This window comes from Tursiops truncatus, chromosome 11 (genome assembly GCF_011762595.2).
Source record: "Tursiops truncatus isolate mTurTru1 chromosome 11, mTurTru1.mat.Y, whole genome shotgun sequence".
NCBI classification, from domain to species: Eukaryota; Metazoa; Chordata; class Mammalia; order Artiodactyla; family Delphinidae; genus Tursiops; species Tursiops truncatus.
Genome location: NC_047044.1, coordinates 80602947 through 80629257, shown reverse-complemented (window position 1 = coordinate 80629257; position 26311 = coordinate 80602947). Strand labels below are relative to the sequence as shown.

The window sequence follows — 26311 nt, the reverse complement described above, 5'->3', positions numbered from 1 at the left end:
AGGATTTAATAGGCAGTGGGTCTTTGGTGCCATGTTGTCAAGTTGATACCCCCAGAACACAGCTTAACTTTTTCATATTCCTTTTTTTTTAAAATATTTATTTATTTATTATTTATTTGGCTATGCAGGGTCTTTGTTGCAGCACACAGGGTCTTTGTTGCAGCATGCAGGATCTTTAGTTGTGGCATTGCGGGATCTAGTTCCCTGACCAGGGATTGAACCTGGGCCCCCTGCGTTGGGAGCATGGAGTCTTAACCACTGGACCACCAGGGAAGTCCCAACTCTTTCGTATTTCAAAAAGAAAGATTTATGATTATCTGGAAAGATTCCATCTAGTTTCAGGGCTCTGTAGATTCCTTCACCCAGAGAATTCTGGGAGCATGGCTTTTGGGGAGAGGGCAACTTATTGAATTACACACAGTATAGGTATTCTCATGTCTAGATCACCTATCATCTGATCATATATAGGAACTTTAGTGCATTTTATTTGGAAACGCATCCTATCTATTGTTTGTAGATGTCATGTTGTTACAAAGCATAAAGAGGTATTCTTCTCATAGTAGTCCCAACAGTATCATTTAACAATATCCTAGGTTGGAACCTAGGACTGTCAGAGGTTCCTCATACTTGTTCTATTAAATCAAGATAAACTTTACTTCTCTAAGATCTTTTATAACTTTCTCTAGACTTTGTTTTTTTTATTTCTTTCACCATCTATTACAACCAGTTATTTTTACTATAAGACAAATATTTTTTTCTTTTTAATTTTTTTTTCCCACAAATAACTTTAAAATTTTTCTCTGAAGAATCTGCTGTTCTATAGTAGTGGGATTGATAGGAGATATGGAGATATAGTAACTCCCACATAAATAGGAAAGCCATACTATCACCTATCTATAATTTTATTTTTTTATTATTTTTTTTTTGCGGTATGCGGGCCTCTCACTGTTGTGGCCTCTCCCGTTGCGGAGCACAGGCTCTGGACACGCAGGCTCAGTGGCCATGGCTCACGGGCCCAGCCGCTCCACGGCATGTGGGATCTTCCCGGACCGGGGCACGAACCCGTGTCCCCTGCATCGGCAGGCGGACTCTCAACCACTGCGCCACCAGGGAAGCCCCTATCTATAATTTTAGATTATTCCCCTTGGAAGTTTAGAGGAAGGGCAAGGCATTATTGGAGACTAATATCTCCCTTGGAGCATCTTAGATAGATTTTGAATGGCTGTCCTTTTGTGTTTTAGCCAGTACAAGCCATTGGTTCCTTTAATTGCCCTTTTGCTTGTATTTTGAAGTACACTTATCTAAATCTCCTAGATATTAGAGGACAAATCTTTTGGTTGTTTTATCTAGAGAGACAGAAATTGTATTAGTTTCCAGCTTAATTCTTAAAGCTCTCTGGAAATGTCTAGTCATGAATATTTTCTAGATTGGCAGTTTTACATTTTAATTTATTTTGATTAAATCTTTTTATTCAGCTTTAAACCTGTTTATAATAACAGGACAGTATACCCTTTGCTTCAGCTGTTGGGTACAACCAAGAATACTGTTTGAACGTTTTTTCATCTTTATTTAGTTTACAATTTTGAATCTTTGCTATATAACCTTAAATGAAAGCCTGCTAAAATGGCCTGATGTGTTCTCTTTCCTTCTTTTAAAATGTTACACAGTTGGGTTATTTAAATCTCTTTTGTACTTACTGCATTTTTCTCTGTCTGAGGGGCTAATAATTAACTGAACTATAGTCCAGTACAGTAGCATCTAACTGTCCTACATTCTGTAGCAAATTTCTGTCTTCCTAAACTTGATGAAAATCCTTCATTATAGCCCTTAACTTGGTTCTATACCTGAGTTTTAATTTAATATCTATAGACCTGGCTTCTGGCCTAGTAATTTTACAGTATAATTTTATTTTTTGAGAAAATCTTGAAGAAAGGGTAGCTTATATAGAAAGTAAGGTGACACTTAGTAGAAAGAGAAAAATTCAAGAATGATAAGTTTTAGAAGGTTAAAGTTTTTGAGAGACATTATTTTAAGACTAAAATTTTGTTTTGAGGTCTCAGCTTGCCAGCTGAAGAAACTACAATAACTGTTGGCTGCTTCATGTTTTGCCTCCTAATTTTTTGAGCTCCTTTTATGCATATTAATTATTGATTTTAACACCTCAGAAGTTTCCCACAATGGCCAGTGTTGTTCTAAGTTAAAACTTTCTTTGCCATTCACTAAGGAAAGTGCAAGAGTTAGGATTATAATGCAATTTTGTATAAGAAGCCAAAGTTCCTCCAGAAGGAGGTTGACACTTGAGCATAGCATGACACATAGAGGCCACTTTGGCTGGTCAGTAGTGTGCATTTGTGAATGGTGTCTCAGGTCACCTGACCAAGCAGAGGCTAGGAAGGGTCTATGGTCAGAGACCTGACAGTCATTGACTGCAGAATAAAGACTATTAAAGTGACCTTTTTCACAAATGACAAATGACTTGATAGGGTTTGCCCTTATGAAGAGCACAATTTCTGTATAACATAAAATATATCCATTGGATGTGTACTTTTTTTCCCCACTATAAATTCAGGGTGTTTTAAATACATTCTGATTATGTCTGCAAATCATACATGTATGATCGCACACACACACATGTGTGTGTGTGTGTGTATATATATATGTAATTATATAATTATATATATTTACACGCATTGTATTTTTTGAATATTATAAATTCACTTTTGAGTTTGTTCTACCTTAACAGAATCAAAACCACAGATGTTCTTAGATGTTTTTTCTTCCGAGACAGTGAGCAATCCAGTAACAAATGTAACTTAAGCATATCTGTGTTAACGTGAAACTAAAATAAGATGCTATGCCAGCTTTGTTTTGAATCTTGATTTTCATTTTTAATTATACATATTCCTTTAGAAATGAGTTGCACAATTGAGAAGGCACTTGCTGATGCTAAAGCCCTTGTTGAAAGACTGAGAGATCACGACGATGCAGCAGAATCTCTGATTGAGCAAACCACAGCTCTCAACAAGCGAGTAGAAGCTATGAAGCAGGTTTGATGTTTTTCCTTGCTGATTCCATTTTTAAAAAGCAGTCATTGATATTTATATGTTGCTTGAATTGTAAACTTCTGCTTAATTAGTATTTTATTATTTTTTAATGTTCTCTAAAATTTAAAAGTAGCTTGACTTGTGTGTTTCAGTTTACTTTAGATTGAAATGTAATTTTGTCAAGTTCAACTGGCATGTATATATGTAGATATTCTAAAACATATAGACTTGATTACTTTTCTGACAGTGAGGCACATTTGAGTTTGGAAAATACATGAATTTTTTAGGTCTAGATACATTTGACAAAGACCAGATAATATCTTTCACTATATAATTGACACATATTTTGCTCTGTCTCCTATTTTTATAATGTAGAAATATTTTTCTTTATAGGAGTATTTAAGTGACACTATTTAACAATAAAATAGTTTTTGAAAATGATGCAAAGCCATATCTGGTTTCCACCTTTTGCAGTTACTGCATTTGTACTTGCTACCTTATTTTTCATTTAATGCTGCCAGTTAAAGAAGAAATAAAAAGGACTTCACTTCTTGTTATCCTTACTGTTGTATATAAGAACTTTACAGTGAGCTACTATTTTAAGCCCTCTTTTGATAAAGAGTTGCAACTCTAAGAGAGTTATAAAATCTCTGATATTATGGTGGAAATCACTGGAGGAAAATATATATTCATAGCTTACTCTCTAGAAATGCATCACCCCTTTTGTAAAAGGAAGCAACCCAGGGTTACTGCTTTTAACAAAGCTGCTGAAAATAGTGAAGGAAGTTTACTTATTTTGTTTTGCAACTCTGTTGCCCTAAGCACATTACATACGTCCCTGTCTACCTTGATTCATGCATTCCAGTGAACATATATATCTGGTATTGAGTTGTAAAAAAGGGGGGTTGACAACCAGAGTTAAGAACCATACCATAAAGTTTACCCTTTTGAAGAGTGCAGGTCATTGGATTTTAGTATATTCACATGCTGTGCAACCATAATTACTATCTAGTTTGAGAACACTTCATTACCCCCAAAGCCCATATCCCTTAGTAGCTACTCCCTAGGTCTCCCTTTCCCTGGCCGCTGGAAACTACAAATCTGTCTGTCTCCATGGATTTGCCTGTTTTAGACATTTCATATGAATGGAATCATACAATATGTGGCTTTTTGTGACTTTTTTTAACGTAATGTTTTCAGGTTTCATCGATGTTGTAGCATGTATCAGTACTTGATTCCTTTTTATTGCTAAATAATATTCATTGTAAGGATACAGCACATTGTGTTTATCTGTTCATTGGTTGATGGACATTTGGATTGTTTCTATTTTTTGGCTATTATGTATAATACTGCTATGAATACTTGTTTGTAAGTTTCTATGTGGACATATGTTTTCAATTTTCTTGGGTATATACCTAGTTCAATTAGAATGGATGGGTCTTAAAAATCTATATTTAACTTTTAGAGCATCTGCCTGACTGTTTTCCAGAGCAGGCACATCATTTTACATTCCCATGAACAGTATATGAGAGTGATTTCTCCACATCCTCTCCAACACTTGTTATTACTTGCTTTTTGATTAAGCTCATCCTAGTCGTTGTGAAGTGGTATCTCCTTGTTACACTGAATTGTATTTCCTGAATGACTAATGATGTTAAGCATCTTTCATGTGTTTATTGGCCATTTGTGTATTTTCTTTAGAGAAATGTCTCTTCAAATCCTTTACCCATTTTTTTCCAGCTTTACTGAGATATACTTGACATACAACATTGTGTAACTTTAAGGTGTACAATATATATTGATATATGTATATTTTGTGAAAAGATTACCTACCACAATGAGGTTAGTTAATACCTCCATCCCCTCACATAATTACCGTTCGTGTGTGTGTGTGTGTGTGTGTGTATACATTTAAGATGTGTTCTCTTGGCAACTTGCAAGTATATAATACAATATTGTTAACTCTAGACACCATGATGTACATTACATTCTCAGAACTTACTTGTTTGCCCATTTTTAAATTGAGTTATTTTTCCTTTTATTGAGTTGTATTGAGTTGAGTTGTAAGGGTTCTTTATCAAATATACATATGTGTGTGTGTGTGTGTGTGTGTGTGTGTGTATCAGATACATATTTTCAAATATTTTCTCTTTCATTTTAATAAAAATCTTTTCATTAGTATCAAGAAGAAATTCAAGAACTTAATGAAGTTGCAAGACATCGGCCACGGTCCACATTAGTTATGGGTATCCAGCAAGAAAACAGACAAATCAGAGAATTGCAACAAGAGAACAAAGGCAAGCTATATTATCACTGTGTATACCAAATCAAAAGAGAACTTTAATCTGCAACTGTACTATCAACTTGGGACCAATTACTATTTTTTAAAATGGGAAAAAAGGGAATTTCCTGGTGGTCCAGCAGTTATGTCTCTGCACTTTCACTGCCATGGGCCCGGGTTCAGTACCTGCTTGGGGAACTAAGATTCCACAAGCTGTGCGGCATGGTCAATAAATAAATAAATTAAATTAAATGGGAAAATAGCCAGTTAAAGTTACTTTGTGACATTTCTAGTCCATTATGCCTAAATCGTAGTTATTGCTCTTTTTTTTTTAAACATCTTCATTGGAGTAAAATTGCTTTGCAATGTTGTGTTAGTTTCTGCTGTATAACAGTGAATCAGCTATACATATACGTATAACCCCATATCCCCTCCCTCTTGCATCTCATTCCCACCCTCCCTATCACACCCCTCTAGGTGGTCACAAAGCACTGGGCTCATCTCCCTCTGCTATGCAGCTGCTTCCTACTAGCTATCTGTTTTGCATTTGGTAGTGTATATATGTCATTGCCACTCTCTCACTTCATCCCAGTTTACCCTTCCCCCTCCCCATGTCCTCAAGTCCATCCTCTACGTCTGCGTCTTTATTCCTGTCCTGCCCCTAGGTTAGTTGGAACCATTTTTTTTTTTTTTTTTAGATTCCATACATATCTGCTAGGATACGGTATTTGTTTTTCTCTTTCTGACTTACTTCACTCTGTATGACAGACTCTAGGTCCATCCACCTCACTACAAATAGCTCAGTATCATTTCTTTTTATGGCTGAGTAATATTGCATTATATACATGTGCCACATCTTCTTTATCCATTCCTCTCTTGATGGACATCTAGGCTGCTTCCATTGTCTGGCTATTGTAAACAGTGCTGCAATGAACACTGGGGTGCATGTGTCTTTTTGAATTATGGTTTTCTCTGGGTATGTGCCTAGTAGTGGGATTGCTGGGTCATATGGTAGTTCTATTTTTAGTTTTTTAAGGAACCTCCATATTGTTCTCCATAGTGGCTGTATCAATTTACATTCCCACCAACAGTGCAAGAGGATTCCTTTTCTCCAAACCCTCTCCAGCATTTATTGTTTGTAGATTTTTTGATGATGGCCATTCTGACTGGTGTGAGGTGATAGCATCCTTTCATGTGTTTGTTGGCAATCTGTATATCTTGTTTGGAGAAATGCCTATTTAGGTCTTCTGCCCATTTTTGGATTGGGTTGTTTATTTTTTTAATATTGAGCTGCGTGAACTGCTTGTACATTTTGGAGATTAATCCTTTGTCAGTTGCTTCATTTGCAAATATTTTCTCCCATTCTGAGGGTTGTCTTTTCATCTTGTTTATGGTTTCCTTTGCTGTGCAAAAGCTTTGAAGTTTCATTAGGTCCCATTTGTTTATTTTTATTTCCATTTCTCTAGGAGGTAGGTCAAAAAGGATCTTGCTGTGATTTATGTCATAGAGTGTTCAGCCTATGTTTTACTCTAAGAGTTTTATAGTGTCTGGCCTTAAATTTAGGTCTTTAATCCATTTTGAGTTTATTTTTGTATATGGTGTTAGGGAGTGTTTTAATTTCATTCTTTTACATGTAGCTGTCCAGTTATCCCAGCACCACTTATTAAAGAGACTGTCTTTTCTCCATTGTATATTCTTGCTTCCTTTATCAAAGATAAGGTGACCATATGTGCGTGGGTTTACCTCTTGGCTTTCTATCCTGTTCCATTTATCTATATTTCTGTTTTTGTACCAGTACCATACTGTCTTCATTACTGTAGCTTTGTAGTATAGTCTGAAGTCTGGGAGCCTGATTCCTCCAATTCCATTTTTCTTTCTCAAGATTGCTTTGGCTATTTGGGGTCTTTTGTGTTTCCATACAAATTGTGAAATTTTTTGTTCTCGTTCTGTGAAAAATGCCTTTGGTAGTTTGGTAGGGATTGCTTTGAATCTGTAGATAGCTTTGAGTAGTATGGTCATTATCACAATGTTGATTCTTCCAATACAGGAACATGGTATATCTTTCCATCTGTTTGTATCATCTTTAATTTCTTTCATCAGTGTCTTGTTGTTTTCTGCATACAGGTCTTTTGTCTCCTTAGGTAGGTTTAGTCCTAGGTATTTTATTCTTTTTGTTGCAGTGGTGAATGGGAGTGTTTCCTTAATTTCTGTTTCAGATTTTTCATCATTAGTGTATAGGAATGTAAGAGATTTCTGTGCATTAATTTTGTATCCTGCTACTTTATCACATTCATTGATTAGCTCTAGTAGTTTTCTGGTAGCATCTTTAGGATTCTCTCTGTATAATATCATGTCATCTGCAAACCATGACAGTTTTACTTCTTTTCTGATTTGGATTCCTTTTTCTTGTCTGATTGCTGTGGCTAAAACTTGCAAAACTATGTTGAATAATAGTGGTGAGAGTGAGCAACCTTGTCTTGTTCCTGATCTTAGTGGAAATGGTTTCAGTTTTTCACCATTGAGGACGATGTTGGCTGTGGGGTTATGGCCTTTATTATGTTGAGGTAAGTTCCCTCTATGCCTACTTTCTGGAGGATTTTTTTCATAAATGGGTGTTGAATTTTGCCAAAAGCTTTTTCTGCATCTGTTGAGATCATCATATGGTTTTTCTCCTTCAATTTGTTAATATGGTATATCACATTGATTTGAGTATATTGAAGAATCCTTACATTCCTGGGATAAACCCCACTTGATAATGGTGTATGATCCTTTTTAATATGCTGTTGGATTCTGTTTGCTAGTATTTGTTGAGGACTTTTGCATCTATGTTCATCAGTGATGTTGGCCTATAGTTTTCTTTTTTTGTGACATCTTTGTCTGGTTTTGGTATCAGGGTGATGCTGGCCTCGTAGAATGAGTTTAGGAGTGTTCCTCCCTCTGCTATATTTTGGAAGAGTTTGAGAAGGATAGGTGTTAGCTCTTCTCTAAATATTGGATAGAATTCGCCTGTGAAGCCATCTGGTCCTGGGCTTTTGTTTGTTGGAAGATTTTTAATCAGAGTTTCAATTTCAGTGCTTGTGATCTATCTGTTTATATTTTCTATTTCTTCCTGGTTCAGTCTCGGAAGGTTGTGCTTTTTTAAGAATTTGTCCATTTCCTCCAGGTTGTCCATTTTATTGGCATAGAGTTGCTCGTAGTATCCTCTCATGATCCTTTGTATTTCTGCAGTGTCAGTTTTCACTTCCGTTTTCATTTCTAATTTTGTTGATTTGAGTCCTCTCCCTTTTTTTCTTGATGAGTCTGGCTAATGGTTTATCAATTTTATTTATCTTCTTTACGAACCAGCTTTTAGTTGTATTGATCTCGCTATTGTTTCCTTCATTTCTTTTTCATTTATTTCTGATATGATCCGTATGATTTCTTTCCTTCTGCTAACTTTTGGGGGTTTTCTTGTTCTTCATTCTCTAATTGCTTTTGTTGTAAGGTTAGGTTGTTTATTTGAGATTTTTCTTGTTTCTTGAGGTAGGATTGTATTGCTGCAAACTTCCCTCTTAAAACTGGTTTTGCTGCATCCCATAGGTTTTTGGTCATCATATTTTCATTGTCATTTGTTTCTAGGTAATTTTTAATTTCCTCTTTGATTTCTTTAGGGATCTCTTGGTCATTTATAGTGTATTGTTTGGCCCCCATGTGTTTGTATTTTTTACAGTTTTTTTCCTGTAATCAATATGTAGTCTCATAGTGTTATGGTCAGAAAAGATACTTGATATGACTTCAATTTTCTTAAATTTACCAAGGCTTCATTTGTGACCCTAGATATGGTCTAGGAGAATGTTCCATGAACACTTGAGAAGAACATGTATTCTGTTGTTTTTGGATGGAATGTCCTATAAATATCAATTAAGTCCATCTTGTTTAATGTATCATTTAAAGCTTGTGTTTCCTTATTTATTTTCATTTTGGATGATCTGTCCATTGGTGAAAGTGGGGTGTTAAAGTCCCCTACTATTATTGTGTTACTGTCGATTTCCCCTTTTATGGCTGTTAGCATTTGCCTGATGTATTGAGGTGCTCCTATGTTGGGTGCATAAATATTTACAGTTGTTACATCTTCTTCTTGGATTGATCCCTTGATCATTATGTGGTGTCCTTCTTTGTCTCTTGTAATAGTCCTTATTTTAAAGTCTATTTTTTCTGATACGAGAATTGCTACTCCACCTTTCTTTTGATTTCCATTTGAATGGAATATCTTTTTCCATCCCCTCACTTTCAGTCTGTATCTGTCCCTAGGTCTGAAGTGGGTCTTTTGTAGACAGCATATATATGGGTCTTGTTTTTGTATACATTCAGCCAGTGTATGTCTTTTGGTTGCAGCATTTAATCCATTTACACTTAAGGTAATTATCGATATGTATGTTCCTATTCCCATTTTCTTAAATGTTTTGGGTTTGTTATTGGAGGTCTTTTCCTTCTCTTGTGTTTCCTGCCTAGAGAAGTTCCTTTAGCATTTGTTGTAAAGCTGGTTTGGTAGTGCTGAATTCTCTTAGCTTTTGCTTGTCTGTAAAGGTTTTAAGTTCTTCTTTGAATCTGAATGAGATCCTTACTGGGTAGAGTAATCTTGGTTGTAGGTTTTTCCCTTTCATCAGTTTAAATATGTCCTACCACTCCCTTCTGGCTTGCAGAGTTTCTGCTGAAGGATCAGCTGTTAACCTTATGGGGATTCCCTTGTATGTTATTTGTTGCCTTTCCCTTGTTGCTTTTAATATTTTTTCTTTGTATTTATTTTTTGATAGTTTGATTGATATGTGTCTTGGCGTGTTTCTTCTTGGATTTATCCTGTATGGGACTCTCTGCACTTCCTGGTCTTGATTGACTATTTCCTTTCCTATGTTAGGAAAGTTTTCAGCTATAGTCTCTTCAAATCTTTTCTCAGACCCTTTCTTTTTCTCTTTTTCTTCTGGGACCCCTATAATTTGAATGTTGGTGTGTTTAATGTTGTCCCAGAGGTCTCTGAGATTGTCCTCAATTCTTTTCATTCTTTTTTCTTTATTCTGCTCTGCAGTAGTTATTTCCACTATTTTATTTTCCAGGTGACTTATCCGTTCTGTCTCAGTTATTCTGCTATTGATTCCTTCTAGAGAATTTTTAATTTCATTTATTGTGTTGTTCATCATTGTTTGTTTGCTCTTTAGTTCTTCTAGTCCGTGTTAAACGTTTCTTGTATTTTCTCCATTCTGTTTCCAAGATTTTGGATCATGTTTGCTATCAAAACTCTGAATTCTTTTTCAGGTAGACTGCCTATTTCCTCTTCATTTGTTAGGTCTGGTGGGTTTTTACCTTGCTCCTTCTTCTGCTGCATATTTCTCTGTCTTCTCATTTTGTTTAACTTTGGGGTCTCCTTTTCGCAGGCTGCAGGTTCATAGTTCCTGTTGTTTCTGGTGCCTTCCCCCTGTGGGTGAGGTTGGTTCAGTGGTTGTGTAGGCTTCCTGGTGGAGGGGACTGGTTCCTGTGTTCTGGTGGGTGGGGCTGGATCTTATCTTTCTGGTGGGCAGGGCCACATCCGGTGGTGTGTTTTGGGATGTCTGTGAACTTAGTATGATTTTAGGCAGCCTCTCTCCTAATGGGTGGGGTTGTGTTCCTGTCTTGCTAGTTGTTTGGCATGGGGCGTGCAGCACTGGAGCTTGCTGGCTGTTGGGTGGAGCTGGGTCTTAGCGTTGAGATTGGAGATCTCTGGGAGAGCTCTCGCCAATTGATATTACGTGCGGCTGGGAGGTCTCTGGTGGTCCAGTGTCCTGAACTCAGCTCTCCCAGCTGAACTCAGCTCTCCCACCTGACACCAGGACCAAGCTCCAAGACCCTGTCAACCACACGGCTGCTGTATTACTTAGGGTTCCACTAGGAAACAGCATGCTTAGCTGGGACTTTGAGGAAAAGGCAGTGAAGGCACTATTTCAGGAATGTGGAAGGAAACAACAAGGAATGTTGAGGCACCCACGGACTAGCAGCCATACCTACACATTTCCTGACTCACTCCATCTTCACTTCTTCTCCATTCTTGCTGCTATCACACATCTATTTTTTGTTTCTGCTGGGTCACACATCACTCTTTTTACAGTTGAATTTTATTAAATTGGAGAAATATTTTATCCTTTGCAGAGTCTCAGTTTCTCCATCCAGATGATGGAATGGATAATATCCTCTTCTCAGATTTGGATGAGGATTAAGATAGCATATTTTTAATGGACCTGACACTCTACATCTCCTCCCTTGTATCAGCCAGTACTCTCAGTACTAAGTAATAAAACTATTTTAGCTTAGCTATGAAAGGCAATTTCATTTGTGCTATGTGACTCAAGCGTGGAAGACAGAGGTGCACGGTGCTAGCTGGAAGCCAGGCAGAAGCCTGAAGTCAGATTGCTCCCATGTGAAGTTAGTTGGAGCCCATGCAGAACCAGAACCACAGACAGCTGAGGGCAAAAGGCTCTGATGTGGTGATTAAGAGGCGTGTGATCAAGGTAGCTCCCCAGATAGAGAGGATATTTATTGCTCTTTATCCTTTCCTACATATGAATGTCTACCTTACTTGGATCTTAGACTCTCACCCTCAGTATCCAGCTTGCACCATTGTCATTACCTATGAAATAACTCAGTTTCATTCTCGGCAGTCCCACCACTTTGGCCCACAACTTAGGTGTTCATAGTCTCTTGCCTGAACTGTCCTCATTGGTCTCCCTGATTTCAGTGTGTTTTCCCTCCAGTCCATCTTCAACACAGGCATCAGATTGATTTTTCAAAAATATATCTGATTATGTTATTCTTTTGCTTGAGAACCTTCACTGTGTACTATTTTCTTATCCATCGTCCTTCAAAGTCGACTCCAAGCCTTCTTTTTTGTATTCTTCCCATACTTCTCTTCTCCGTGAAACCTTTGCTCTTGTCACCCTGAACGATTTCCCAAACACACCATCCAGTTTCATGCCTCCCTGCTTAGAATGCCCTGTCGTTTATTTTTCATTTCAAGGAATGCAAGTTGATCTCAATACCATACTTCTGTGAAGCTTTCACCAATTTTTCCTCACAGACTTTCTGTATGTATTTGGATAGAGCTCCACTCTACACTTACCACATTGTATTTTAATTATTTATGTTTTGTTTTCTCCACTAGACTCTGAGCTTTATGGCCTTTTGGTATTCCTAGTATAGAGCATGATCTGATACTTAATCCCTGTTCAGTAAATATTTGTTAAAATGATTTCTCAAAAACTGAGTTTAAAATGGTCATTTTGAGAACTAATAAAGGACTCCATTTGGTATCATTTCTTTCTTTTTTTTTTTTTTTTTTGCTGTACGCGGGCCTCTCACTGTTGTGGCCTCTCCCGTTGTGGAGCACAGGCTCTGGACGCACAGGCTCAGCAGCCATGGCTCATGGGCCCAGCCGCTCCGTGGCATGTGGAATCTTCCTGGACCGGGGCACGAACCCGTGTCCCCTGCATTGGCAGGTGGACTCTGAACCACTGTGCCACCAGGGAAGCCCCGGTATCCTTTATTTCTATGTGGCTAGATTTTTGTACCTCATATTTTCTTTTTAAAATACCCCCTTTATAAATTGCTTTTTTGATTAATGTGGAAGAGAATACTTTGTACACCCTGAACTCAAGTTTGAATAAAATATACTGTTGTTTTTGATAGAATTACGTACATCCCTGGAAGAACATCAGTCTGCCTTGGAACTTATAATGAGCAAGTATCGAGAGCAAATGTTTAGATTGCTAATGGCTAGCAAAAAAGATGATCCAGGGATAATAATGAAGTTAAAAGAGCAGCACACCAAGGTAATCCTTTCTGTAAATATAATTTGAAATAGAAAAGGAGGACAATTGGTTAACTTGTGTTCAGATTTTTTAAAAAAATCATAGGAATCTTACTTACATGATATTGAATACTTCTCTTTTTGACATTTTCTTCTTATTTTTTTCATGTTATGTGTCATTTTCTGTTTGATTTACTCTTCTAACTCCCATTCTTCCCTAGTAGCTTTAATATATATTAAAAAATAAACTTTATTTGGGAAATAAAGGTAAGTCTGTTCAATTCAAAATTATTTTTATAAGGTTATCTGCTTGTAAGAAATACTTCTTTTAATTTGTGTATTGATATCTCTTGCAAAAATGAAAATTAAATGCTTAAAACTTTTTTAAAAATCTGAAAACAGCTAAAGGTAGATTTGTTTTTCTTAAGACTATTTTCTGAATGAGGTTAATTCATCCAGACTATAGATACTCCCGATTATTAATGGTAGTGCCATGGTGGGGGGAGAAGACATATATATGTCAAATATATGTATAGATTTATGTATATATAAAATACATTGCCTCCCCAACCCCCTCCTCCATCACATATCACTTAATATCATTTCTAGAGACAGAGCTGAACTAATAGAAATTAGTGTTTTTCCTGCTGTTCATCGTACTCATTCTGATCCCTGTGTTTACTAGCACCTGTTTTGAAAACAGGTAGAATAGTCCTTTTCCGTTTATGTTTTATTTTAAACTGATTTTTAACTGCTGGTGTGAAATAAAAATATTAGAATAGATTGTGACTACTAGGCCATTATCTGTATTGGATAATGGTGAACTAACTATTAGTTATAACTAATATTATTTAAGAAATATTCATATAACATTTTTATCTTTCTCGATTATTGAAACACTTTTTAGATTCCTTAAAATGTTATATTTCTTCCATCTTGGTGCTTGTAGGTATTTTAAAATTATTAATTCTATTAAAATTAAATACCTAGTGAATTGCTTTAATATGTAAATTCAACTCTACATATTAAGGAAGTTAGTAATCGACAGCTCTTGTGTCAAATAGTAAAACAGTAAAAATAAATGTGGCTTTAATATTATCTAATTATGTTATTCATCTCCTATCCAAAAAGAAACCTTGGATAGTTAAATGGCAATCTTTTGACTATAAACTGTATCTATTGTTAATGAGATCATTATAAAAAGTTTAATTTTAAATATATAATTTAAGAGGTTTTTTTAAGGTACAAATATGAACTGACTTAAAATTATTGGTAAGATAAGTATAATCTTGAGACATTCCAAAAGGCCCTTATGTTTAACAACTTAGATTTTTTTAAGATCTAAAGAGAATGCTCTGGCAAACTAGTGCTTAAGAATAAGGTACTGACGCTAGCTAGTCTCTTGTGGTAGCAGCTATGTCAGAAGCAAATGTTTTCTGAAACACATTAGATTTTACCACTCATCACAGCTGTTTTATTAATTAGCAAAGTTAAACATTTCTTAAGATAGCTGTAAATCATCCTTTTTCAATTATGTCAGTTGAAGTCTTCATCTAAGTGCTGATTCTTGCCTTCCATGAAATGACAGTTCAGTTACTTGTTATTAATTCTAACTAATACATATTAATGTTTGTGATTTTGATTTTTCCCAAAAAGGAGACACTTTGATTCAAACAGATATTTATTAACAAAAAGGAGACACTTTGATTCAAACAGATATTTATTAACACTTGCACTGGCTTAGTTATTATTAATAATATGAATGAATAAGTTTATTACTCTACCATAGAAGCTTTCAGTGTATTGGGAGATACAGACACAAACATGATTATCTAATATAAGGTAGGATGTGATGAATCCTAAAATAGAGATCTGAATTATTACTGGAATACTAGAGGAAGCAAGGTTAGTTCTCATGAGGAGAATCTGGGAAAGTGGCAAGGAAAGGTAGCAAATCCATCTAAATCTAGCCTTGAATTAATTATTGGGGTCAACAAGCAGAAGTGGGTGAGCAGAGAAACTTGTATGATAAATATGAGCTTCCAAGATATGTTTAGATACTAGTGCTCTGATATGCCTAAGCACAAAAATAATTTTATAACACATTTCAGGCTAATAAACAAAGGTACACGTAACAGCATTTTGGAGTAAGAGAACCTTTTGAGACTAGTGTAACATAGAATTTTGTCCTCACCTGGAAGTTTCTGAGCACACATTTAAAAACCAATAAAAAGTTTGAGGAGAACTCATTTTCATTCAAATACTCATTTTTACATTATTTTTGAACTGCTACCTTTTTGGAAATCTTAAAAAAACAAACATTTCAAACAGTTGGCTAACACGCATGAACTAACACTCATTCAGTTTTTAAATTACGGATAATATCCGTATTAACATTATAATGACTCTGTACTACAGATTGACATGGTGCATCGTAACAACTCCGAAGGATTCTTCCTTGATGCATCTCGACACATCCTTGAAGCACCTCAACATGGACTGCAGAGGAGGCACTTGGAAGCAAATCAGAATGTACACTAAATAAAACAGTCAGCTTTTGGGGTGTGGCTGGAAGGGGGGTCCATTTAAAAAGTTCTTTTACATTGAATTCTCCTCCCAAATTAAATCAGCAAATAAATGAAATTGCTTTTAAAAACGCTGTGCTTTTCATAGCCTTGCAAAAGTATTCAGTGTAGAAACTTTAAGTCTGTCATCAATTCTCTGTGTATTGTATTATACATAGCCTGTTAGATAATTGCAGGCTTTAAAGGTTCTTTGGGCCAGCCTTTCATGTTATTGTTCTTGTTAGCTACAGATGCAAAATTTTAGTAAGCTTCAAACGGTCATCCTCTTGCTGGACATCAAAGATGTTTTCTTGGTAATAATTTTAATCTGATTTTCTAAAAATTTTTGTTCAATCAAACTATTGAACTGTTTTAATTCAGATTTTCGATAGTTATAGTCCTTTAGTTTGAGTTCACAGTAAAATTGCCTTTGTTTAGGTGTTACTAAGTATAGCAGTATACCCTCTCCATTGTGTCTATTGTGTTTTAACTGCCTTTTTTTTCTTGAAAGGCATTTCAAGACAGTGCAAGGTTTATGTTGCTAGCACTTCTTGCCTTTAAGACAGTTTTGAAAGCACAGGTCTTGCCTTCTTGTGCCTATTAAGAGATCCATGACACTTCCCTGAAGATTTTTTTGTAATAAGTGAACCACCCAGGAACCAGACCTATAAAAATACACTTCTGTTTGAAGTATTGGGGTTTTTTTCTTACGATGATTGTATTAAAACAGACTGTCCTGAAAAAATTAGTAGTTTCTTGTCTTCTTTCGTTTTAAAGGCAAGTAATTTTCTGCTTCCTTGTAGTCGTTTAACCTAGGTCAGTGCCATAAGACACCAAATCATAAACTGAGAAAGCTGTTGGTATTCAAAATTTTTACTCGTTACCCTTATTCAGTTTGCTGCTGCAGTTATCTATACTTAACTTGCGTTTAAACATTAGGCTCCCTTTACAGTGGGAGGGATTGTAATCATTTTTTTTAAACTACTACAGAATACGACAGATGTTTGTCTTGATATCATTCTTGCTATCATAATCTAATCCACAGCTGTCCAATAGAACTTTCTGCAGTGATGGAAATGTTCTTTATGCTGTTCAGTATGGAAGCCACCAGCCACATGTGGCTATTAAGTACTTGATGTGTGACTAGTGCGACCTGAGGGGCTGAATTGTTAATTTCTTAAAATTGTATTTGACTTCAAGTAATTTCAATTTAAATAGTGCCATAGTGGACAGCGTAATCTTTTATTTTGACTTCTTCCTGCGTACCAGCTTTTTATAGATTGTGTTAAAATAATATAAGGATCTGTATTTTTGTTGGTTAAGAAGATATTAAATGTGTGGTTTGCTAAAGATATTCCTATTCTCTATTATATTCCTTCCATAGTTTACTAGTTTTGTAGGTTTTGGGGGGTCTTGTTCAAATACTTTTTACAGAGTATATACAACTATTTAAGAGACAGTGTTTATTTGGGGAGCTATTAACTTTTATATTTGTTTTGTCCTTAGTATAATAAAATGACCCTCAGTTGCTAGTGAACAATGGTCTGTAGAACTTGTTCATTTAAAAAAGTATTATTCTCATGTTTGTTGATTATAAACCTTTTGTCTGTCTGTTTCATTGACTGTAAGCTCCTTGAAATCAGGGAACATTTCTTAACAGGCTTCATATTCCTGTCACCTAGCACAGTGCCTGGCTCATCGTAGGTATGCAAAAAAGAATAAGAGAATGAGATTGGAAGAAATTTATGCTACTTGCTGTGCCAAACAAATGTGGATGTCTATTTTATACTAAAATTATATTTTGAACAGTTTGCGAAGGCCAGTTAATATTCCATACTTTAAAGAAGAACTCTGTTCATTTTACTCAATACTTATTATCTATTATGTACCTAACATTAAATAGTAGGCAAATATAAGCAATGTACAGTTCCTGCTCTCAATGAGGATTATAATCTAGAAGAGGTTCTGGATTGAATTGAGATGAATTTTTAGGCATGGAAAATACAGAAAATATTTTTAAATCATGAAGACTTCAGTGAGGAAAAGAGATTGAATGCTTATCTTTCCCATTACTTTGGTCAATGGGTATGTAGGTGCAGAAAAGAAAGTTGCTGATCATTTGTGGTGAGAGGAATGTGAAATGAGTATTTTTCCTGTTTACGGGTTTAGATATGCTGTGCTGCTTATCCTTAATCCTAGTCCTAACAGAAATCTGACTTCAAAAGCACATTCATGGTCAGTCAACTTTCTTGTAAATATGTTTGATATATTACATTTATGTTAAATGGCAATGAAAAGACATTACATTCATATTAAGTGGCAATGCAGATTTTATAAAAAGGGGAGGATCCAAAAATTTTAAAAAAGTATTTCACTGATTCACAACTTCCATCTCTTTTTTTTCAGGAATTACAAGCACACGTTGACCAGATAACTGAAATGGCAGCAGTAATGAGGAAAGCCATTGAAATCGATGAGCAACAGGGTTGCAGGGAACAGGAACGAATATTTCAACTTGAGGTAAGTTTTAAATTGCACATGTAGGTGAAAACTGTCTATACAAAGATTTATGCCAGAAAATATATCCCACTTTAAAATATATACTTTCTGGGGACTTCCCTGGCGGTCCAGTGGTTAAGACTTCACCTTCCATGCAGGGGGTGCGGGTTTGATCCCTGGTCAGGGAGCTAAGATCCCACATGCCCCGTGGCCAAAAGAACCAAAACATAAAAAAAAACAGAAGCAATATTGTAACAAATTCAATAAAGACCTTAAAAATGGTCCCAAAAAAATCTTAAAAAAATAATATATGTATATATATGTATATATATACACACACACTTTCTGGGATACTAGTAATGTTCTTTTTCCTAATCTGGATACTGGTTATATGGGTGTATAATGCAAGACCATTTATATAGTAATGCAAGAGTCTAGGATCAATAGTAAACTTATACCAGTAATTGAGAAAATTGATTTGTTTTTTATCCTGTGTCTCTTCTGTTATTAGGTGAATATACTTCTTCAGTTTAGTAATTTTTTTTAATATCTTTATTTTATTAGAGGTCACAGTGATGCAGGGAGAAATGTTTTCAGTCCACAAATCATATTCTTTGGCCACTTGTATTTTTCTGGGGAATATAAAAGCTTTTATCGCATCTGTCCTTTATTTTGTGGTAGCAGAAGCACAAGTCATTGTTGAATAACTGAAATCAGTAGAGTAGACCTTTATACTTTTAAAACCTTTCTTTTGAAATCGTGGTGGAGAAATTGGTTATAGAGGGCCAAAAATGATTTCTCTAAGTGTACAAAGTTCTCTCATTCTTTATAACAAAGGTAAGCAAACTTTTTCAGTAAAAGGCCAGATAGTAAATCTTTTAAGCTTTGCAAACAGGCAGTCTCTGTTGTAGCTACTCACCTCTGGCATTGTAATGAAAAAGCAGCTATACACACAAAAAATAAGATTGGACTCAACTGTGTTCCAGTAAAGTTTAATTTACAATAACAGGCCTCACTCAAGCCAGGCCATAGTTTGCTGATCTCTGCTTTATTTATACCATTGAAACTTAGAAAGTAAGACCAAAAGACAAAGCAGTAGAGAATAACTTATGAGAGTTATTTGTAAATGTCTAAAAATTTCTTGCAGTAACTAATCTAGAAGGAAAGGGCAAAGGCAAAGTTGTTTACCAGTGCTAGATTTGGTCACTTAACTTTCCTTCTAAGAAATATCACAATCTATTCAGCCAGCCCTGCTGCTGTTAAATTCCAGTGAGGGAAGCAAACCAGGCCTTGCCCTGCATTCCATGCTATCATGGAAATAATCAAATTACTAAAGTACTGAGAGCTTTTAGCCCCAGGGTATTATTCAGACTTTCTGAGTTTACACAAATATAAATCTAGGTGTTATTTTCTTACTGTGATTTTCTATACTGTGATTATAAAATAGGGCTGTTTCTGAGGTTCTGTCTACAGTTACAGCTGCATAAATAAAAAGGCTTTTCAGTGGTGGAAGACATTGAATACATGATTCCTACCTCTTTAAAAAAGTGTTCCGTGGATTCAAGTTGTCAACTTCAGCTGCATATATCATTGAATACATTTCTGCCAATTACAGTACTTGCTTTTTATTTATCATACCTTCATGTGTTTGGCTTTTCTTAAGATATGTTTGTACTCTTGTAGCCACCTCGGTGACTGCTTCTTTGTTTTTGTGCTTTCTTATAGCAAGAAAATAAAGGCTTGAGAGAGATCCTTCAAATAACTCGAGAATCATTCTTGAATCTTAGAAAAGATGATGTGTCGGAAAGTACATCTTTATCAGCATTAGTGACCAATAGTGACCTGAGTCTGAGGAAGAGCTGAAGAGCTTTTAAGTCTGTGAATGAATTAACAGAAAAATCCATCTCAAGCTGCCCTTTGTTTTATTTTTTATAATATGTACAGTGCACTGGCAATGACATTTTTAAAAGACAGCAACAAGAAAATGCATAGTTAATGGTCATAGACGTTATTCCAAACTATAATTGAAAAATAGAAACTAAGCCTTTGTTAACTGGTGAACAAGTTAAAGATTTTCACAGTGACTGCTGAATGTATCAAGAGCTTTCAGCAGTGCTGCTGGCTTTCTGGTTGACACTTGGATAAACATGAATATGCCCAACAAGTGTCTGGGAATTAATAGAAACATCCCAATTTTAAAATACAAATTTTGCCACAGAATTGTGAATGGAAAATCGTCATACTAAATTATATCCTCGCTGTATGGTGAAAGTTAGCAAGTAGCTTATGTACCATGAGACTTCAGCTTTAATGATTGCCTATCTACCTTCTCATTAATTTAAATTTTTGTCAAAGAAAGTTCAGTTTGAAAGACTTAGGAATGTTTTATATGCACCATAAATAAAAGAGGTAATTTAATTTTAGCTAATTTATCCTAATTAATACTAACAGTTGTCCATGATTTGCTTAAGTATATGAAATATTTCAGGAATGAAAGAGAAGGAATACTACTTTCTAAGAAAGAAGAGCTTATAAGAGACATATTTAGTAGGTTAATCTACTTCTTTGAAAGAATAAGTTTTGGTTCTAAATCAGTAATGGAGATGAGATTTTTCTCTTCTCTGTTTGATCTTTAAGGATATTATGTAGTTCATTTAGCTAACAGTTGAAATGTTTGATATAGCAAGATAAGTATGGTAATTTCAAAGTAAATTGGGAATTCCTCTGCCTCAAAACCTTTTTTTTTTCCTTAAGTAATTACGCTTAAGACATATAGAAACAGTAAGTTAAAATATAAAAAAAATTTTTTTCTAGATCTATTCTTAAGTTCCATCTGGTTCTCATAACCTACAAGATGTTCCTTGTAACCTTTCAGTCAAAGGGCTAGGGGGTGGTGAGGGGGAAATCTGGATTTATAAGTATTTGTTTTATTTTTTACAGAATATATATCCAGTATATAAATTTTTAAAAGCTGCTAGAAATAGAAATGTGCTTTAACATCAGTTGAAATCTAAATTTTTCATGTTTTGTCGTGATTATAGAAGAAAAGGTAAGAGTGTCAAATATGATTATTAAATATACTGTACTCACATTAAATATATATTAAAAATAGCACAGTAGAAAATTCTACTTTGGAGTATATAATTTGTTAAAGTAATATTTACATGGTAACTTTTATGTATAATTTCATATATTGGTAAAATTCAAAACTACTTTTCACTTCCGAATTTTTTATCTTAAGTTTGGGGAAAGTGGGGTTGATGGGACTGATTGAATAGAAAAGGGCTAATGGCCCAAACATTAAATAGATTTCTTTTCTCATTCAGAGGCCTTAATTGTTATTTGGTAAACAAGTGACAGTTTTTATTTTTCAACTTTTCTGTTGGTTTTGGGGAAAGTATCCTTTAGTTTGATGCCACATTCATTCATAGAGTTTTTATCCCAAGTCAGAATTGAAATAAGCTACACAATTGAGAGTAAGTCTGAGGCAATTCATTGGGGCAGCTCTATTATAAAACATTACTTGATAAATAATTATTTTTGTAAACAGATAAGTTGATTTAATTTATTCTTGGTCTTCTTACTTGGATATTATTTTAAGAACTTGGTGTTTAAAGACATTTATGTTATTATATAGCAAGTGTTCTAGCCCATACTTTTTTTTTTTAAGCAGAACCTTAAAATTTATGTCTGAGAATATGTACTACTAGGAACCTATTTTATCAATAAAGATGAGCGATTAAAATTGGTATGGTCTCCAAGTTTATTTTTTCTTACCAGAAACTTAGTACTTAGCAACAGCTTCTATCTGTATTTCTTAGGAATTGGCCAGCAACTTACTGCTGACTTGGCAGACCTTTTGATCATCTGTGGTGCGTTTAATAGTGTCCCCCAGAAGTATGCCCAGGTCCTAACCTGTTGTACGTGTGGATGAGAGCATACTTGCAGATAGAGTCTTTGCAGATTTAAGGATCTCAGGATACGATCAGCCTGGATTTAGTATGGGCCCCAAATCCAATGACTGTTGTCCTTATAGGAGAGGGGGAGATTTGAATCACACAAGGAGAAAGTCATGTGAAGACAGAGGCAGAGGGTTTTGCAAATCAAGGAGCCCTAAGGTTTATGAGGGGCCAGGAGAGATGCATGGAGTGACCTTGGCTCCCTCAGAGCCTCCAGGAGGGACCAACCCTGCTTGATTTCAGACTTCTGGCCTGTCAAACCAAAGGCTGATGTGAGAGCAAGTGAATGAATTTCTCAAATACTAACTTCCCCTAGAATATGTTCATTTTAAGACCTGCCTCAGTGATGATAAGGTTTTTGTTCCTAGCTCATGCAGACTCTAGCATGTATAGAATACAAGAAGTGAAAACCATCTCTATTCAGTAGAAAGAAAATCACTGGTATCTATCATCGAAGGGATTCAGGAGGGAGAGCTGGTTTGGAAGAAAGGTTGAGTAGCTCTACTTGTGGAATGGGAAGTTGTCCTCTGTTGGAAAAACCTTCCGACGTTAATAAGCAAAATGAGAGAGTGCATCTTTTGTCTTCTTTTTCAGAGAAAGGCCTTCAATCCCATCCCTGAAATTAGTCCCCTAAAACAACGGTCCCCAACCTTTTTTGGCACCAGGGACTGGTTTCGTGGAAGACAGTTTTTCCACAGACGGCGGGGGTGTCGGGTGGGGAGCTGGTGTCAGGATGATTCAAGCGCATTACATTTATCGTGCACTTTATTTCTAGTCTTATTACATTGTAATATATAATGAGATAATTATACAACTCACATCATGCAGAATCAGTGGGAGCCCTGAGCTTGTTTTCCTGCAACTAGATGGTCCATCTGGGGGGGATGGGAGACAGTGACACCCAAGTGTCCTGCTTATGTTCAATCTACTCTGTGATCTCATTTTGGTCACCGTCACTGCAGAAAACCCTGCTTCACAAAGACAGGATGCTGGAAATGGAAGCAGGCCTTTCGGTGCTTTTGTGGCAATCTCAGGATATTCCACCTTGACTTCAATCCAGAACGTATGGGGATTTGAAGTTGTCTCACACATACTTTTAAGGCCACCGTCATTTGCGATCTCAAGCAGTTGATCCTCTTCTAGCACGGACAAAGTCAATTCACCTGGCTTATTCACAAATGGGTCACAGATCCATTCCTTCCCAGTTCGGGCTTTTGTGGTTAAGAAGTCATGCTCAAACTCTTGAAAGCTGAGACAGGTGATCATGCCCCAGCTGGGAGAAAGAAGGCCCTGGCTCAGTTTCTTTTAAAATCTCTGCTAATGTTTGAAACGTGTCAAAAATCCCAATGTTCACTTGTCGCCCCCATAATTTCAGTTTGGCTTTGAAGGCAGCCGCTTTATCTGCCGACTTGAACACAGTTGTCATTCTCCCCTGAAGTGACATTGCGTTCGTTGAGCAGGTTGAATATGTCACACAAGTAAGCAAGTTTTGCGACCCATTCTGTGTCACTGAAATGTGCTGCCAGTGGTGATGGTTTTTCTAAAAGTAATCTCTGGAGCGGCTCTTGTAAAAAAAACTCTGGCCAGTAATCTACCTCTAGAAAGCCATCTCACTTCTGTGTATCGGAAAAGACGTGTGTGCTCTGCACCCATCTCCTCACAGAGCTGCGTGAACAGACGTGAGTTAAGGGCATGTACTTTAATGTGGTTGATAATTTTAATCACATCCTACAAAACAGTTAAGTTCAGGTGACATTTTTCGGCTAGCCAGCATTTCTCTATGGATGACACAGTGCATAGACTCACATTCAGAAGCGACCTCTTTGACCTGAGTAGTGAAACCAGAAAGCCATCCAGTCACGGCAGCCGCTCTGTCTGTGCATATACCGACACAAAGTGACCAATTCAGTTTTCCTGATATGTAATCAATCATTCAAAGACTTGAATAGTTCTGCAGCTGTGGTGTTGGCTGGCAACAAAAGTGCACATAACATATCCTCATGCACATCCTCCTGAAAAATATATTGCACAAAAGTGAGTATTGTTGCCTTGTTTTCAACATCGGTAGACTCGTCAACCTGGATTGAGGACCTCGGTGACTCATTAATCCTCTCTAACAACTGTGCCTTAATATCCTCTGCTGTTTCATCAGTTCGTCTACTTATGGTGCTAGCCGAAAGAGGAACACGTGCCACCTTTTGAACTGCAGCCTCTCCTAGAAGTTCACGACAAATGCCCTTAGCAGCAGGCAGGATCAACTCTTCACCAATACTAAGGGCTTCTCAGCTTTAGCAATGCGGTTAGCCACTAAGAATGATGCTCTCAGTGCAGACACATTTGAGGAAGTTGTGGCCTTCAATAATTGCTTGTGTTCTTTGTGTTCACGGTTCGTTTTTGAGAAACTCCAAAGGCTTGTATTTTAATGCAGGGTGTTTGATCTCCACGTGGCGAAGCAGTTTTGAAGGTTTCATGGCTTTGTTGGATAGCCGGTCGCCACATATTATACACAGCGGGCTTGGAGGACGTGAATCACCTGTTGCAATGAACCCATAATTTAAGTAGGACTCTTGGTATTTTCTTTTAAATGCAGCTTTCTTTTTGTTGGCAGTCTTAGAGCCTTCTGCTGTCTCATCATTGTGTCTTTCCCCTTTTCAAAGAAGCTCTCCAGCGACGTTTGGTTTTTACTCATTTTGGCTAGGGTTAGCTTGCGGGCTTACCAAAACTGTGACTGAGACAAGTGCGCAGTGTGGGAAAGAGGCACGGGTGGAAGTAGTAAATAAAATAATGGGTGGGCCACGCACGGACTAAAATACGTGTCGGATTCTGACTTAAAGCCTGCCCCCAGATGCAGCTTAATTGTCACTTGCCACTCACTGATAGGGTTCTGAAATGAGTCTGCAAACAATTGATTTACTGTGGTCTCTGTGCAGTCAGACCTCTCTGTTAATGCTAACCTGTATTTGCAGCCACTCCCCAGCACTAGCATCACCGCCTCAGCTCCCCCTCAGATCATCAGGCTTTAGACTCTCATAAGGAGCGCACAACCTAGATCCCTCGCATGCGCAGTTCACAGTACGGTTCGTGCTCCTATGAGAATCTAATGCCGCCGCTGATCCGACAGGAGGCGGAGCTCAGGCGGTAATGCGAGCGATGGGGAGCGGCTGTAAATAGAGATGAAGCTTACCCGCTGCTCACCTCCTGCTGTGCGGCTTGATTCCTAACAGGCCATGGACTGGTACCAGTCCGTGGCCCAGGGCTTGGGTACCCCTGCCCTAGAACCTTAGGCCCGGCCCTAATGATACATATATTTTAGTCATTTTAAGGAATTTTGATACACGGATGGTCTCCAAATGAGACAACTAGTTTACTTTAAAAAGTTGAGAACTGGTTCAATTCCTGAAAACACAGCCCATGGAGCATGGGGGAGCCAAGGCAGGCTTAGTAATGTGTCTCGCTTGCTTATTGCAGCTGCATTCATCTTCTTATCCTCTAGCCCTTTCCTCAAAGCTCCCAGATCATCCATCCTGCACCACGAGTGCAGGCAGGCCAAGCACATTCAAGCTAGTCTGGGAGAGAGAATCCATTACAGGAGGAGCCACGAGAACCTCATGGGAGACAGAATAGGCCTTTCACCCTTAAGGACTTCAAAAAGAAAAAAATTGTGGCCATGCTTTAACCTCCTTCCAGGGGAAGGCATTCACCCTTAGGGGCAGTAGAGTCAGGTATATTATTGTACTCACATGTATAGACTCTGGAATAGAAAGAATGATTCCGAGGGCCACAGCTTGTGGGTCACTCAAGTTCTGAACTACCTGCCAGGGAATGATTGTAAGGAATCATTAGGAATCACTAGGGTCTTGGAAGGAATGGAAAAAGAAAGGTAAATAAAGAGGTAAGGTGTGCTCCGTGCAGTTCTGTAGTACAGTTAAAATTTAATGAGGAAGAGAAGACTGACAATAAAAACGGAACTACCATATAATCCAGCAATCCCACTTCCGTATATCCAAAAAGAACCAAAACCAGGATATTGAAAAATAATCTGTACTCCCAAATTTACTTCAGCTGCAGCATTATTCACAATAGCCAAGATAGGGAAACAGTCTAAGTGTCCTTCAACGGATGAATGGATAAAGATGTTGCATTTGTATACAACT

The 26311-nt window shown here is 36.7% G+C and overlaps 1 protein-coding gene across 13 annotated transcripts in view; it reads left to right on the top strand.

The window, feature by feature from the left end:
* The window catches only part of FGFR1OP2 (FGFR1 oncogene partner 2), a 32776-nt gene extending 10829 nt beyond the window's left edge, over positions 1 to 21947 (top strand). For 10 of the 13 annotated variants that reach the window (XM_073788935.1, XM_073788930.1, XM_073788936.1 and 7 more), the window contains 7 exons: positions 2911 to 3047; positions 5224 to 5341; positions 13015 to 13157; positions 15554 to 15667; positions 15945 to 16013; positions 18106 to 18219; positions 19924 to 21947. In XM_073788935.1, the coding sequence (XP_073645036.1) occupies positions 2913 to 3047; positions 5224 to 5341; positions 13015 to 13157; positions 15554 to 15667; positions 15945 to 16013; positions 18106 to 18219; positions 19924 to 20061 (831 nt within the window). In that variant the 5' untranslated portion in view covers positions 2911 to 2912 and the 3' untranslated portion in view covers positions 20062 to 21947. The remainder of the gene's footprint in view (positions 1 to 2910; positions 3048 to 5223; positions 5342 to 13014; positions 13158 to 15553; positions 15668 to 15944; positions 16014 to 18105; positions 18220 to 19923) is intronic. The other 3 variants (XM_019936216.3, XM_019936253.3, XM_019936263.3) reach the window with 3 other exon arrangements.
* Positions 21948 to 26311: the final 4364 nt, after the last annotated feature.